The sequence below is a fragment of the Macrotis lagotis genome, chromosome 3, assembly GCF_037893015.1.
Source record: "Macrotis lagotis isolate mMagLag1 chromosome 3, bilby.v1.9.chrom.fasta, whole genome shotgun sequence".
Lineage (NCBI taxonomy): Eukaryota > Metazoa > Chordata > Mammalia > Peramelemorphia > Peramelidae > Macrotis > Macrotis lagotis.
The window spans coordinates 204,918,034-204,935,353 of record NC_133660.1 but is presented as its reverse complement, the minus strand read 5'-3'; the positions used below and the strand labels follow the sequence as shown (position 1 = coordinate 204,935,353).

At 33.4% G+C, this 17,320-nt stretch overlaps 1 protein-coding gene across 2 annotated transcripts in view; it reads right to left on the bottom strand.

Moving 5' to 3' along the window:
- The window catches only part of FBXL5 (F-box and leucine rich repeat protein 5), a 51,903-nt gene that overhangs the window by 13,131 nt on the left and 21,452 nt on the right, over window positions 1-17,320 (bottom strand). The window contains exons 4-10 of one of the 2 annotated variants that reach the window (XM_074229757.1): window positions 16,699-16,885; window positions 14,358-14,540; window positions 12,297-12,425; window positions 6,471-6,619; window positions 6,086-6,168; window positions 5,153-5,875; window positions 91-239 (exon numbers count right to left, since the gene is read on the bottom strand). In XM_074229757.1, the coding sequence (XP_074085858.1) occupies window positions 91-239; window positions 5,153-5,875; window positions 6,086-6,168; window positions 6,471-6,619; window positions 12,297-12,425; window positions 14,358-14,540; window positions 16,699-16,885 (1,603 nt within the window). The remainder of the gene's footprint in view (window positions 1-90; window positions 240-5,152; window positions 5,876-6,085; window positions 6,169-6,470; window positions 6,620-12,296; window positions 12,426-14,357; window positions 14,541-16,698; window positions 16,886-17,320) is intronic. The other variant, XM_074229758.1, reaches the window with a different exon arrangement.

Sequence of the window (17,320 nt, the reverse complement as noted above, 5' to 3'; positions counted from 1 at the left end):
AACTGGTTAAAAAAAATAGCCAAGCAAATGAACATAAATATTAGTATTTTTAAAGCACAATTTTTATCTCTTTAAAAAAAGAAACATTACCGTTAATATTGTCACAGTAGTAAAAGTGTTCATCATTTAGAGAAGGACATGCTGAGACCAAATCCTGAAGGCCAGCACCAGTTACAGTAAGACAACCAGATAGATTAAGGTGCTCCAAGTGAGGCAGTCCTCCTCCCAGAGTCAAAACCCTGTTAAAAGAGTGATAATCAAATCACATTAAGCTATCCAAAGGAAAAGATTAAGCAAAAATTCTCAAAGTCCATTTGAACATATTTAAAATCTATTTTTCTATATTATGTCCATGGGAACCAGAAATAAAAAGAATTTGACAATATGTATAAATCAGGCCAGCACAGTGGAATAGACAGAGAACTGGTCTTTGTGGCAAAAAGATCTATTTTTAGGGACTATATTTCTGATACATATACATATAGGCTGTGTGATCCTGGAAAAGTAACTTAAAACACTAACTTCTCAAGATCCCAGGCTACTCTTTTAAGAAACTCTTCATGTGTCATGGACTCTACACTCTCTGGTAAAAATTATGAACCCTCCTCAGATTTTTGAATGCACAAAATAAGGAACATCAGATTATAAAGGAAACTAATTATAATTAAAATAAAGATGTAATTTTCCCCCCCAAGGTAAGAAACCCTTACTCTAAGACTACCTAAGTTTCAGAGCAGGTGTTGAGTCTATAATGGTGGAGAAATCTGATCCACAGTACTGAAGTCACTATCTCTCTCTGTATCTATCTCTACATATATATACACACACACATATAAATACACATATATAGAATAAACATTTTTAAATAGTAAATTTTATACATTATATTCAAGTTAATTTGATCTTGAGAGATCTGTGAACAAAGAAACCCCAGATCTGCTTTAGCATGGTATATTCCAGTAAATCAAAATTCTTTAAAAAAAAATTGTTGTTTTAACATTCTGTGATTTATAGTCATTCTGAAGGCCAAATTAAAATAAGAACTAGAACTTTTATTTAAAAAGCTAGCAAAAAGTAAAATGTTTATAAAACTAAAACCATAAAAACAGCATAAAAAGTGATCTATAATTGAGGAAGTCATATAAAATTACAAAAGTTATATAATGGAAAAATTTAGAAAACTAAAGATGGAAACAGAATATAGTATCTGAAAACATGTCAAATATACAACATAAAACATACATACATCCCAAAAATTTTGATAAGGAAATACAATGTTTTAATTCAATAAAACACTTGGCAGTAAGTGCTGGTCACAACAGTAGCAGTTCTGAATCTCTGCAGGCTTGGCAAAAGTAGATTAAGAGTTCTATTGCCCTAAATTGGGCAAAAGGATTGACCTTGGGCAAGTCACTTAACCCCATTGACCAGCAAACCCCCCCCCCAAAAAAAAACTGTCCTTGGATCCTACAGGCACACTACTTTGGTTATGTTAAACAAAGATTTTTGCCGTTCATGTTAAAATCTCGATTTTAGATTTTAGATTTTAACATGAACGGCAAAAATCTTTGTTTAACATAATCAAGGTAGTGTACCTGTAGGATCCAAAAACAATCATTCATTCATTCATTCATTCATTTATGTTGGTTTTTGCAGGGAAATGGGGTTAAGTGACTTGCCCAAGGTCACACAGCTAGGTAATTATTAAGTGTCTTTTGCATTTGAACTCAAGTCCTCCTGATTCCAGGGCCAATTCTCCAACAATCCTTTTCTAATTCCTCATTTCCTGACATGGAGAAGCTAGGTTCTCTACAACTATATACACGAAAGCAGAAGATTAGTTCTGGTAAGTTCAACCAAGAATTAAAGGCTTTAAAAATATCCCTGGAGTGACAGACACACTGAGCGCATGTCTATCATTCAAACAGTCTAAGCTATAGTGAAAACCTGGAGTCAGGAATACCCGAGTTCAAATCAGTCTCAAGACAATCATTAGCTATATGACCCTGGGCATGTCATTTATCCCTGTTAGTTTCAGTTTCTTCATCTGTAAAATGAGATGGAATAGGAAAAGGTGAACTACTCCACTATCTTTGCCAAGCAAAACCCAAAAACACAACTGAAATGACCAAACAAGTTCAGAGAAACTCTGCAACAAACTTCCCTTGCAGATAAAAAGTTAAAGCAAATTTTAAAATCAAAACTCCATCTCAAAAACACTTAGACAAAATTGAATGCTGCCTGTCCATATGTCTAACATAGTTTAAAAGGTTATATTTATAATTAAAGTTTTCAATCTATTATCAATCAACCTAGTATTTAAGTCTCTACTATATGTCAAACACTGCTCTAGTTAAAAATTAATAAATGAAACAATCTCCTCTATAAGCCTGGCAGAATCATAGAGAAAAAGTTCAAGGAATACAAAAATGAGTTTAAGATCATGAATTTAAAGTAATTTTGACATCAAGTTCATTCACATTACAGACACAGAAATAGAGACCCAGAGAGATTAAGTGATTTGCCAAAGATCACAAAGTTACCTACCAATAGAAGCAAGATTAAATTCCCAGTTTCCTGTCTGGAATACCAGACTTCATTATCCAGTAACACATCTCAATTTAACAAAAACTTTATTAAGCATTTATTATATGCAAACCACACAAAAAAATTTTTAAAAGTCTCTGATCTCAAAGAGTTTACTTTCTCAGAAGAGGCTATACTATATACAAAAATAAATGTAATATAATTTAAGCAAAGAGAAGACCTTAAATCAATGGTTTAGGATGGATTTTAAAAAAAAAATCAAGGCTTCCATGTATTAATATATGTTGAACTGAATTGGACACCTAAGCTGGAAAAGAAGACAATTACTCTAGAAGGTAAAGATGAGAAGTGTAGAATAATGGGGTCTAGTGAAGTTTCAATTATTTTTGCTTGCTTTTTGGGACAAGAAAGATCTGAGTATATATTATTCAGAAAGTGGATAGGAAAAAACTGTAAAGTACTAAAAAAACATGTCAATGAACCATTTAAAAACACAGAAGAAATACAAACAAGGCAGCTTTGGTGCTATGATGAAAACTAAGGGGAGGGGAAGGGAGGAAAAGAGAAAACAAAGAAGAACTGTCAGTGAGGAAAGTCTTAGAAGAGACAAGAGGAAAGGAGACATAGGTATAAGTAAAAAGGAAAAGCTTCCTCAGAAATTGGAGCAAAGTAAACAGGCTTTTGAGGTACAGATTAAGCAGAAAGAGGGAACATGATTAAAGATTATTAAAAAAAATCTTAATTTCTTTTTCTTAATTAAAAAAGGAGCAAAGACATTTACTGAAAGAGGAATTGAAAGATTTTTCTCATTTCCCTAGGTGTTAAAAGAGGGAATAAACTTTGGAACAATAACTGAATGAATGTGGCAGTCAATCAGAGAAAAATTTAAAGGATTATCTCAAGAGAAACAGAAGTCTTTTGCTTTTAGCTTAAAGCATATGTAAAATGAATTTGGCACAGCATAGAGTAAGTGCTAAGAGTGTTTTATCTTGCAAAACAATTCTACTAAGCCTATAGTGATCTGTACTCATTTTTAAAATATTTTCTGACTACAATAAGACTTTTTTGAAAACTGTTCTCAAGAGAAGTTTTATAATAAAACACATTTATTTTTAATAGCTTTTCTGACTTAAATGACTTCATTTCAGCAGACATTTCAGACTTCACATTGCAGCAAATAATAATCTGCAATAAAAACTTAACTGAATTAAGGTACAATGAAAAGTTGATTCAACATTCTTATAGGAAGGGTAATCAACCAACCAGTTTAATTAAGGTTGCAATGGAATGCTAAAATGTAACTCAAGTAACAGGCAGCATCAATTTATATAGGATTAGTCCAAGGTAGTGCCCAATTGATTCAATGCCAAGTTCATCCTCCCTCAGACTGCTATTTTAATTGCTCTAATTTATTCTATACTTTTATGTAAAGGAAAATTTCATGAGATCTTATCATCTAATCATAAATGTTTAAGTCCCAATCAATGATTTGTTTTAAGTTACTGATATATCAAAAGAAAGACTATATTCTAGATAATATCAAAGCATACTATTTTTCACTTTTCTGTGTTTTTTTTCTTTGGTCTATGTCTTTTTTTCACAACACAATAATAGAAATTGTTTTATATGACTGCACATGAATAACATATCAAATTGCTAGTTTCAGGGGCAGGTAAAAGAAAGAAAAAAATTCAAAACTCAAGAATTTTTCAAAAATCAATGTAATTGAGAAAAAAGTAAATTTTTTTTTTAAAATAAATTTACAAGGTGGCTAGGTGGCATTGTGGATAGAGCACTGGCCCTGGAGTCAGGAGTACCTGAGTTCAAATCCAGCCTCAGACACTTAATAATTACCTAGCTGTGTGGCCTTGGGCAAGCAAGCCACCTTAACCCCATTGCCTTGCAAAAATTAAAAAAAAAAATTACTAAATGTTAAATATTTCCTCAAATAAATATAAATATGAAGTCTGTACCTTCACAAAGAGATACAGTATGCCAATTCAGTATGAAAATTATTATATTACAACCATACACAAAATACAAACTAGCCTGAGCTAGTTTACATCCAATCTAGAAATTGCTCCTCACAAAGTTACAACAGGAACTATAGCTTTCAGAGAACTGTCCAACCTATAGGGGTCCTTCAACACAGCATATCTCCCCATTATACAATGCATGAATCCATATTACTAAAGTATATAAAACCTAGACTGGTAATTCAGTTATAATTATAGCAATTTAATATTTTTAAGGTCAATATAGACAAAAACTACTCAGAAAACAGTTTAAAGTGACTTTTCCATTATAAAATTATTTGCTCATTCTGAAAGGATTCAACCAGATGATCCTTTAAGGTGCAATGAAACAGTATTTAATTTACAAAGACAACTTACAAATAACTTTTCAGGAATACAGAAATTTTACACAATACAGCATTATCTACAATACAGATCATCTTAGGAGTCACAAATATCTGTAAAGACTTCAGTAGACTTACTGATATTATTAATGACCATGTTATATTATTTCATCATTCATCAGAATTTTGGAATTTAACTGGTTTGGGCAATTGCTATTTCCTAACATTCTACAATTAGTTACCTACCTGAGACCATGATCTGTGATCTGATAACAGCCAGATAAACTGAGAAAAAGCAGTACACGTCCAGTCTCTTGATCAGATTCTTCACTCCCAGAATAAAGTAAGTCTTTTTCCACAGACTGTCTAGTCCTTGTTGCTTTTCTACAGAGTGTAGAAGATTCTGAGAGTGAGGGTATAGTTCTCAATGTGGTCCCAGTACAACAAAATGCATGACCACAATATGTGAAGGCAGGAGAAGCACAATGCTGCTGCCAACAAACACTAGTCCTTAGTCCAACAATGTCTTTATTATAGCAACCAGAAGTGGAACAACAGATATTAGATGCCGTTTCCATTACAGAAAGTCCTTCAACATTTCTATGTCTCCACTCTACAGCATCCTCAATATCAGCCAAATCTTCAGCATCTAACATCCACACATAAGCAGAATTGAAATTTTCAGAAACAGGTTTAGTCCAGTGGTGTTCATTATCTACTTCTTTGCCAAGACTTTCATTAGTTAAACCATGCAAAGAAGTATATTTGCTGGTAGACTGCATGGTAATGTCTTTACTTCTCCATGTAGTCGATGTGCTTTTGTTTCTGCAAGTCTTCAGAATGCCACCCTTATGAGATGAGAGGATTCCCAAAGCTCTAGAAATCTTCTCTAAAGCCACATCTGTAATTTTCTCACAACCTGAGAGATCAAGATGTCGAAGACTCTGGCAGCAACCCAGCCAAGACCAACTAGAACCAAAAGATAAAAGTTTATTAGTTTAACTATTTCCTTCAAATTAAAAAAATAATTAATCGACTAAAATATTACAGAGGTAATACAATTCAAGTGGTACATATCTGGAGAGAAAAATATTACTATTTAAATCACAATATAAACTACAAAAAGAAAAAATTATTACTTTTAAAAATGGATAATTTGGAAATTGAAAAATAACTTACCTGTCAAATGCAGAGTCTGAGATGTCAGTTTGAGTAAGATCTAAATGTTCCAGATTAGGGCAAAGCTCTAAAATCTGTCTAACCTGAAAGGGAAAGGAGGGAATAAGAATTTTTGCAATTCTAAGGCAAAAGAGACTGTATCTTTGAAACATAATGATTGCAATCAAATTTCTGATCACCAAAACATAAAGACACACATATTTATTTATTTATTTGTTTGTTTGTTTGTTTGGAGTCATAATATTTCTTGAGCTAAAAGGAACCTCAAGATTTACTTTTAGTCCAAATCCACACCACCTCATCGACTGAAAACCTCCCATTGAATAAAGTTACTATTATTACTAAAGGCATTCATTCAAAATAATCTAATGATACTGATTCTTACCATTTTACTGGAAACTGCAGAGCTATATGCTAATACTAAAGTTTTTACAGACGTGCCAACTTGTGGGAGAACGTTTTGAATTAAGCCATGGAGTAAACGTTTTTCCATTTGTGCAATATTGATGGCAATTGACTCTTCTACAGACTCTTCTGTAAAAAAAAATAATTATTATTATTAAAGATATAGTCATTTTAAGGGGCACATTACACATATTAAATGACTTAAAACAAATATGAAAGTAGCAATAACTGTCCATTCACAATTTATTAAGTCCTCCCACAGGGCAGAGTATGTTACATATTATACAGGTAGCACTTAATTTAAAAAATATACTTTTGGTAATGTAGGTAAAAAGCATGAAAAATCTTTTCTTTATTTACAATACAAATTAGTCAATTATTACATGGTTCTGTAATGGCAAAAAGAAAAATTATTTAACCTCCAACTTTGGCCTCTCTTAACCTGGTCTATCTTAAAATTAACTATCATTTAAAAATAGATCTCATGTCTACTGGTGGAATTGTAAAATAACCAAACATTCTGGAGAACAATTTGGAACTATGCCAATGAGCTATAACTGCATACTCTTTGATCCAGCAATACTACTACTAGATCTGTATCCAAAGGAGATCCCAGGAAACGGAAAAGGATTTAGCTGTACAAAAATATTTAGAGGAACTCTTTTTGTAATGGCAAAGAACTTGAAATTGAGGGGAGGCCCACTGATTAGGGAATAGTTAAACAAACTGTACATAGGCTTGTGATGGAATACTATTGTACAGTAAGAAATGATGAGCAAGTTGCTTTCTCATAAAACCTGGGAAGATTTACATGAACTGATACGAAGTGAAATGAGCTCAACAAATATAACACAGTAACACCAACATTTTAACAATGACTAATTGTGAAAGATTTTGCGAATCTGAACAACACATTGATCCAAGACATTTTCAAAGTACCCATGATGAAAAAATATTATCCATCTCCAGAAAGAGAACTAATGGAATTTATTTTTCTTGCTTTCTATTTGCAATATAGAATGTTTTTAATAAATAGGAGGAAAAGGAAAAAATCTGGAACACAAAATTTTACAAAAAAAGAAAGCTGAAAACTATCTTTACGTGTAACTGGAAAAAATACTACTAAAAGTAAAATAAAAGGAAGCAAAAAAGATGACTTCATTTGTATATGAGTACGATTGTTGACTTCTCAGTGAGGGGAGGAGTGGATAGAGGGAGAGAATTTGGAACAGAAAATAAAAATTCCTTTTGAACACACAAAAAAAAGGATAAATTTCTGAAAATCATAGATTATTTAAGATGTTAAGTGGCCTAAAGGCTAGTAAGGTCAAAGCAAGAATTAAAATTAAGTACTCTAGTACTTTTCATTATACCACATCAAATTCGAATCTGAATTTTTAAAAAAGAAACTATATTAGTCAAGAAGCATGTTTTAAAGGGGCAACTAGGATGGCACAGTGGATAGAACACTGGCCCTGGAGTTAGAAAGACCTGAGTTCAAATCCAGCCTCTGACACTTAATTGCCTAGCTGGGTGATCTTGGGCAAGTCACTTAACCCCATTGCCTTAAATAAAATTTAAAAAACAAAGATGCATTTATTAACAATTACTATGAGCCAGACAGAAGCTGACTGCATAAGATTCTTAAAAAGGCACAAGACAGTCGCTACTTTCAAGGAGTTCACGGCCCAATGGGCAATAAGATGTGAAGCCCTGCAAACAATCAAGAGGGCTAGAAGATAAACTAAAGATAATCTCAGAGACGGCACTAATATTAAGAGACCAGGAAAGGCTCCTTTAGTGATGGTTGCTGTCCTTGGTTCCTGAAGAGACCCAAGATGACATCACTATGTTGGGCTCACAGTGATGTACAGCCACGGCAGCTCAGAAGACTCTACCAGGATCAAGCACCTAGAGCCCCTGAGAACAGGGGCAATGCAGCTGTCTCTAAATGTGCACATCTCATGGTTCATTTGAGTTCCTACAATTCTGCATGCCTCAGAGCACAGCAGGTTCTTTGATGCAGGGACACAATGAGGGGCAGTCTGAGGCTGGCATCTCCAATGTTATGCAGTGGATTCCAGAGCTCTTCAGAGAGCCCATGAAAGGATCCTTGTACTTTTTTTCTGACCTCTAGGTAGTGCATGCCTTGTATGACTTCTCTGCAGGAGAATCTGAATATCTGGCAGTTCAGCTAAAGAAAAGACCTCAGTTGTCCAGCACCATATTCCTGCCAGGTGATCTTCAGAAATCTTCCTAAGCCAATTCAAATGGAAGTAATTCTGTTTCCTGGCATGGCACTGGCATACAGTCCAGGTTTCATAGGCATACGATGAGGTCAGCACAACAGCTCTGTAGACCTTCAATTTGATAGGCAGTCTAATAATACTTCTCCCACACCCACCTTCAGAGCATTCCCAAATTCTGAACAAGTCATGGCAGTGCATGGATCAATCTCTTCATTTATGTACACAAGCCTGTATGTAAGTGCACAGATACAGTAAGTGAACTTATCCACAGCATTCAAAGTCTTTCCATTTGCTGTAAACCAATGGAGATATATAGATGCTGGGTGATGCTAGCTGGCAGAGAACTTGTTTTCTTTGTGTGGTTAGACTAAAATTAACAAACAGCAGAAAATTGATCCAAATGTTATTGTACCTGTTTCAAAGGATGCACTGAGTGCACAATCATCTATGAACAAATATCATGCACCAACTTCCCCCCCACTTTAGTCTTGACATAGACTTTTCAAGTTATATAATTTACTATCAGTGTGGTAACTAAGTGACCCTGATACATTTTTGTCCCCATAAGTCATCTAACACTACCAAAAAAAAAAATCATGGGAACAAGCACACACATACTTGCTTTATTCCATTAGTATCTGAGAAAGTATTTTATAGAACCAAGGCAAACTACAACATCATGAAACTGATCTACTATACTGACAAAATTCTCCAGGCAAATTTTGCCATTATTTTCCAAAAACCCTCAAGACTGACAGTTATCAAAGACCCTGTTCAGCTCAACAAAAGTCGAGAACAGATTTCTGTTCTGTTCTATAAATTCTCCTGAAGTAGTTGGCCAGTAAACACACTGACTCTTCCCTGGCCCTTTCTGAAGTCACACTTGCTCTCAGGTAGATGACATCTTCCAAGTCAAGGATTAGTCTATTAAAAAGGACTCTAGCAAGAATCTTACCAGCAATGACTAAGAGAGTGAGGTATTTCCTCAGCATGCAACTGTCACAGGAAAACCCTTTTCCTTTATATAAACAGACAATAGCGGCATCTTTGCCTTCCTGATAACTTCTTTTTGTCATGTAACCCAGGAATTTCAGCCAGCTTTTCTAGGAGCAGTAGACCCCCTTGCCTTGTAAATTTCTATTGGAATAAAATCAATACTGGACACTGTGCCACACAAGAGGAGCCAAGAGTCTACAAACTTCTTCTGCAGTTGGAAGTTTGATAGAAAGGGATTACTTTCATCTTAAGGATATAGTCCAGGGGTAGGGAACCTTTTCTCTTGGATTTAAGATCATTCACAGGTCATATCTAGCCAAATAATTAATTCACCCCTGAAAATCACCCAGATTTATTTAAAACCTAGGTGCACGGGAGGTTCCCCATCCCTGGTATATTCGATGCCTTTAGCACTAATTGATGATGGTCTGTTCAGAACACTATGGAAGCACTCCATTCATCTTGCAAGGATCATGTCCTTATCATGTAGCTTTCTCATATTGAGTAGTTGAGATACACTATAGATCTTTGACCCATAACTACTTTTCAGGGCTTCTTAAAGGGCCTTGGATTGTTATTACTTGCATAAAATGGAATTCCATCTGTCTTCTTACTGAGCCAAGAATTCTACATTTCTCTAAGCTTCACTTGAACTTTACTTCTTAGAGAAGGACAAACTATTCTGCCAGAGAAACCTGTGGAGTTCTTATTTTTTCATTCAGCTTTTGCATTTCACGCAACATTTTCATCAAAACAAATCTATGAATAAATGTAATGCTACACACTAATTCTCTGAAAACTGCCCCCTCCTTTTCTTCTCCATGGTTGCCAACCATATAATGGCTCAGCTTTCCCTCCAAGTTAGACACAAACTGTTCAAACTGGGAGAAGCACTCTATTCTATTGTCATTAAATCTTCTGGTAATGAGTGTAGCCGAGGTCCACAGCTGTTGTTGAATGTGAATGTTTAGCTTGGAGAGGAGGAGTCTTTGATCAGTCCAGCAATTCTGCATCACACATTGTCCTGTCTCTTTCATCATGTCTCTTCTCCTTAGAATGACAATCTATTAAATGCCAGTGTTTGCTGTGTGGGCACATACACGAAGTTTTAGAGCACTTATGTAAATGAAAGATAGCACTGGAGATGGGGAGGTCATGAGACACTCAAGTCTTATGTAGTAAAGGGATCAATGCTACTGTGTTTCTGAATACCTTCCTCTCAAGGACTTCTTGCCATGTCTGATAGTCTGTGACTGCTCTGGCATCAAAGTCACTCAGAATTATAAGTTTCAGCACTTTCAGTGTATCAATGATGAGGGTTCTCCAGGTCTCTATAACATTTTTCTTTGACCTCCTCAGGGTTCTTCATGCTGGGAGCATGAACACTGATGGTGATGGCCCTACAAGTTGCAATTGCACTGTCATAAACCTGTTGTTTACTTCTTTTGGAAAGAGGGCACGCTTGCTGACTAGATTGGTTTTGACTGCAATTCCTAAGCCAGCTTTCCAGAACATCACATCACTGTGGTCATTTCTGAAAAATGTGTACCCACTGACTTCTGCAAATTGGCCTTCATTTGTCAGTCTTGTTTACTCCAGGCCGTTGTTTAACTGTGTTATTGTCGAGTTATCTGTTCATCTTTCAGGTATACTGGATTTTATGTTACACATAAATGAGAGTACATTCAATGGTGATTGGAAGCAACAAGCTAATTAACAGTAAAGTAAGAGGAAATGAGGAATAAGAGAGTTCCAAGTTTAAAGGGCAGACAGCAAAAATGCTTATTAAAACTAAACAGAATCACCATTCTATAGGTCATGAGAGCAAAGTCTTTAGGGTCCACTAGAACCTCAAAACCCCAACTAAGTGTCATTTTCTCAGTTCTTCAATTTACCACATACCCACTTAAAGACAAGTTCTATCTTTTCTTACCTACTTTCGAACAAAAAAGTAAAAATAAATGCAACTGTAGGTTATGTCACACTTTAAACACACTAGAATAAAAAACAATTAGATACAAAATAGTTAAAATACTAGTGATATATAGATCCTGTTACTCTAAGGCTGAGATTTGTGATATATATCATTATCTTCCAAAATGATATCAAAAAACTAGTCCATGTTTTCAACTGAATGTACTTTAGTACATAACAGTATTAGTTTACTTTCACAAGCAACTGAGTTCTCTCCAGAGAACAGCTTTGAATTGAACTATAAATTTGGTTTTAGGGGAGAAAAACAAGCTGGGACTCTTAGGATGTTTTCTGTCTGATATAGCTAATAAGCACATCTATTAAATGACTCTGTTTCACAGTTAAAATAAAAGCACTGGCATCTTCTGCAAAAGGTTTAGAGTAAATTTTATTATCCAAAAACATGGCTATAAAACAATCCTGTACTGACAAAACTATTATCAGTAAGCAATGATAATATCAATTTGTTTGTGCAATCACCTAAGTTAAAAATGGTTTTAAGATGCAAAATTATTTGTATAGAATTTGTGAAAGAACTGAGAAAATACTATACAAAATTATTAATTTCTGTCCATAATTTGGCTTACCAGATTCATCTATATCAGCATCTTCATCCCATTCCTGAAAAGCTCGACTTTCATCTTTTCTATTTTTCACCCAGTCCTCATCAGGTTCAGTATCAAGTTCAGTTGCTGGACCGCTATACCAGTCACCTTCTCAACAAAAGCAAAGAAAAGGAAAAGAATAAGTGCAGACCAAATCATCTTTCAACAAATCTCATTAGAGCAAACATCACTGCATAATGAAAAAGTTCTGAAGAGATTTATGTGTTAGAATGGCCCATCAATTTCGAAAAAAAATACAGCAAAATTCCAGTTCAACAAATAATTTGGATAGCTCATTGAAGTTCAATGAAGAGGATCTGACCTTTAGCACGTTGATATGTTCAACATGAAATGTTAGCAGAGGAAAAATTAACTAATAATGTCTTCCTTTTGAAAGTTTGCAAATTTCCAAAAAAAAAATATAAATACATATACTAGTCTGCATTCTTTTATTTTTGAAGTCTGAATTTTTTTTTGGTTCGTTTTAGCTTGAAAAGTAAAACAGGTATAATTCCATTCCTACCAGTAATCATATCAATACAGCAATAATCTTTCATGCAATCTTAGAAGTCAATGAAAGTGACCTAACCTCTGACCCCTACTGGTGAAAACTGTGGCTGCATACTGGCCATGGCAGTAGTACCCCAATATGCTGGTGTTGATACACAAAGGCAGGAGTTTCTGGTCTGCAGTGAATTGATCAGGAAAACAAAAGTAGGTGGGTACAGAAGTCAAAGGGGAAGATAAAAGGAAAAGCTAAAGTTCTAGCAGAACATACTGCAAATACTAGTTTAATACAAGCATGACATCTGTACAGCTAAAGTCTATCATATAATTTAGTTTTCTCAACTATTTTAATAATACATACATCCAAGATGATCAATTTGATGACCAAAAAGAACTATTACTTCTTGCACAGAATTTTTGACTAAACTAATTAAAAAAAAAATGTAGAATTCACATGGGAATCAACTATCTTTATGTTGGCCCTGTATTTAGGGATGCACACACATATACATAAACACACACACGTATGTATATATAATGGCTCAAATACCTCAAAATAATAAACTTTATAGAAACCTTTATATTACATGGTACCTAATTTTTCTGAGACGCTAATTAAACATTTAAAAGAGTGATAGATAGATAGATAGATAGATAGATAAAAAGAGCCCAGTGTTTTTTTCCTTTTTGGACCCATGATTCATTATTTCATTTTATATGCTAAGAAAAATAAAGGAAATTAGGAAAACTGTTAGTGAAAAAGATCTATTAGTATCAATCTAAATAAATGTCTCAAATTGCCTCTTAATTATTATCATAGAATATAATTTCTAAGTAACATTTTTTTAAAAAGGGAATTGAATTTCTACAATAAGGAATCTCAAAAACATAATCAAGTTATGTTTATTTCACATTTACAAAATTAAGTATGAAAACACATTTTTCAATGTTAATAATCACAATCAGCTAGCAAGCCAAATGGCTAAAAAAACTTACAAGGTGAATCTAAAGCTAAATAATACTCCCTAGGGAAGCAATATTTAAAGTACTTTTAAGTCAAAGACACAAAAATGTAGTTCATATTATGGTGAAATTTTATCTCATGCCTGCAAGGAGTCCTCATGAAAAAATCACTTTTTTTTATAATGTATTGAAGCAAAAGGGATTGTTATCATAAAAATTTTTATTTGAAATTGAATGCTTTGAAAGAAAAATGATGCATCAACATGACATTCAACAGAGGAAAATTATTTTGGAATTCTCCTAAATTCTATGCCAAGAACTATCTATATTTATATCTCTTCCAAATTTAACAGAATTTCTATTTTCAATCACTATTTAGGCTCTTCCACTTATTTTAAACTTCTACTAACCTATTTTAGTTTTGATTTTAATTTTAAAATAATAAAAAAATACTTCTATTTTATAAAATCAACTTGTTAGTTGGAGCTTTCCCACTTTATTTAAATTAGAAGCATCTTATCTCTAAATTAACAGCTTAAGACAATATTTTTATAAAAGCATATTATCACTTACCTCTAGCCCAATGAACAGGGTAAAGATGCTTCCAGAGAGATCCAGTTTTAGCCAGCTGAGACCATTTAGTACTAACTTGACTACATCTACACAACTCTTGAGGATTAAGATAACTGAAAATTGTCAGCATTACTTCAGGAGGAAGATGGGTAATATTTGTAGAGTAATCTGGCACTTCAGTTTCTGGAAGAAGGAAAAAAAATACAAACCACTCAACATTACAGTCTAGAATAAATAAAAAAAAACACAATCATATAAATTCTACATATAAAAACCAATGCCTGAAGTTGGATTCCTCCTCCCTGCAAGGTGCACAAATGAAACAATATGCATTAGAGATACCATGAGAATGCTTAACCTGCTACAGATCCGTATGGTCAAACTACTATGACATAAGTAATACTTTATTAATGGGATGCACCACTATGAAGAAACTGAGTTAACTTCCTTTTACAAAGGCGTCAGAGGAAAACAATCTCCACTTTGTGGCATAGACAGTATCATTTGTGAAAGGAACTAGACAGGTTGTACAGCTTTAAAAGCAGACAAGCCTTTATTAAAACAAATAATATCTATGAAGTGTGCCAAATTATGAAATCCAAAAATTGAATCCCTTTATTTACTAGATGCTTAACGAGATTCTGACATTATTAATTTTCAAAATTAAATAAGTCAGTATCAATATATTTTGATTTTTGTATAAAATCTCACACATCGTGTTCTACTACGGTACTGTTTTTCAATGCAATTGTAATATGAACAATTTCACAAACCAAATCTATAACTTTAATAATGACATTTCTCAAGAAGTATGGAAAATATGAAATGGAACATAAAATATAAAAACTTCATCTTATAAATTATACCAAGAAAACTCGAAGATTATATTTACACTGATTGAAAAGAAGCGGGGGAGGGGAGGGAAGAGAAGAGAAGAAAACCGAAAAAGTTAAGTAGGAAGGAAGGAAGAAAGGAAGAAAGCTCAAACAATGCAAACAGCATTTTCTTTGAAGAGGTGGGAAATTAAAATATACCATGTATGATGCCTTTAAAATAGTATGTTATAATTACAATAAAACATGACAGAACCAGCATACAGACAGAAGTATTTTCCCAATAAAAAATCCAGGGAAGACGTTTTATGGATTTAATGATATCCTATATATTTGTTTAAAATGATAGAGTGGGAATGAATTTCGTCAAACATCATTCAAAACATTTCAATAGCATTATTATAACTAAATCTTTTGTCTTGGAAGAGAAAGGGGTTTCCACTGAAATGTAGTCACAAATACTTCATTAAAGGTTAATAATTAATAGAATAATGACAAATAAGAAATAAAGGGAATACTCAAAGCCACCCATAGCTTTTTTTTTGCAATTGCTTTCCTAATGAACTCTATGCAAACAAAATCCGTGTATTCACTGGACTCAGTGTAAAGACAATGAGAGGGAGGGTCATAGGAATGAATAATATTCATTATTGTGGATACATTGTCTAATCTCCTAATTTGGCAGATAAAGAAACTAATATAACAAAGCAGAATTGTGAAAGGATTCCTGATCATTTGTATTTGTCTGTGTGCATGGGAAAGAACAGATATATATCTATATAGAGATACACACACATAAATACATGAGTATTGGTGTAGATATATATACACATACAGAATAGGAAGATATATGCACTGGTGAATATATGTACAACAGACATGTGTATAATGTGTTTGTCTATAGTGTGTGTGTCTATCCATATTCATATATCCTTGTCACCTCCTTTAAAAAGTAAGCTCTTTTTAAGGACTTAATCATTCATTTTATTTGTCTCTCCAGCACCTAGCAGAGCCTGGCACTCAATAAATACTTGATTGATTGATAAATATTTACATTGTCATCAAAACAAACAAGAAAGTAAATATTTTGTATGCTGGCAAAATAAAAGAAAAAATGCTTCGGTGTTTTATTTATACATATAATGTGTGTGTATATTATATCAAATACATATTTAATTCAAAAAAATATGAGGGAGATCAATCTTCCTTAACTTCTCATTTCCATGATTTACAACTAAAAAGTCCCAGAGGTCACCTATGTGAGTGTGAGAGGTCACCTAAAGCATGTGAGATTAAAATGCCTTTGTTTAGAATGCACATATTCAGAGGTTCTGGATAAGGAGCTCATATAATCTTCTACTTTGAAATAATTACTTCAGTTTTGAATTTAAAAACAAGCTTCATTTCTAAAATTCCAACAAAAAAAATCTACATTTCATTTTAACAAGCTGAAAGGTTTTTGCCCTATGAACTAGAAATAGTTTCTTTTTAACTTCATTAAGTCTTACCTTTATCTGACTTTTCATCCACAGAATACTTAAAAAACTTCTGTCTCTCTTCAGCTTGATTCCAGAGACTAAGCCCTCGAAGAAGTTCTGCAGGGTCCTTCTGAGAGCAATGTTGTGCAATCACTTTCTTTTTAATGTCCTTTAGTTCTTCATAGGTAAAATATTCCATCAACATTGGCTGAAAAACCTGTTATTAAAAAGTCCAAAAAATTATTTGAAAATAACTGTCATAACTTTCAGATATTAGTGTCACTTTAAATTTTTTTTCCTATTTTTTAAAAGCAATTTCCTTGATCTCAAATTTAGAAAAATCTTAATATTCAGAATTATAGCACTATACAAATCTTTCTAAAAAGTAATAAGACACTGATCCAATTTTCAACTACAAAGGAAATATATATCTAGCATTTTTCACACCAGGTCCAAAAGGGAGAAACACAATAATGACCTTAAATATACAGTAAATGATATCTGTTGTTAATATTCACTTACCTGTAATCAAATCAAAATTAGCAAAAGTGAAATGGAATAAACTGAAGTGACTACTTCTACTAAATTAAAGAAGTCTAAGCTTTTATACTCATTCAGCATGTTTTTTTAGCAGGTCTCATGACTTAATGCC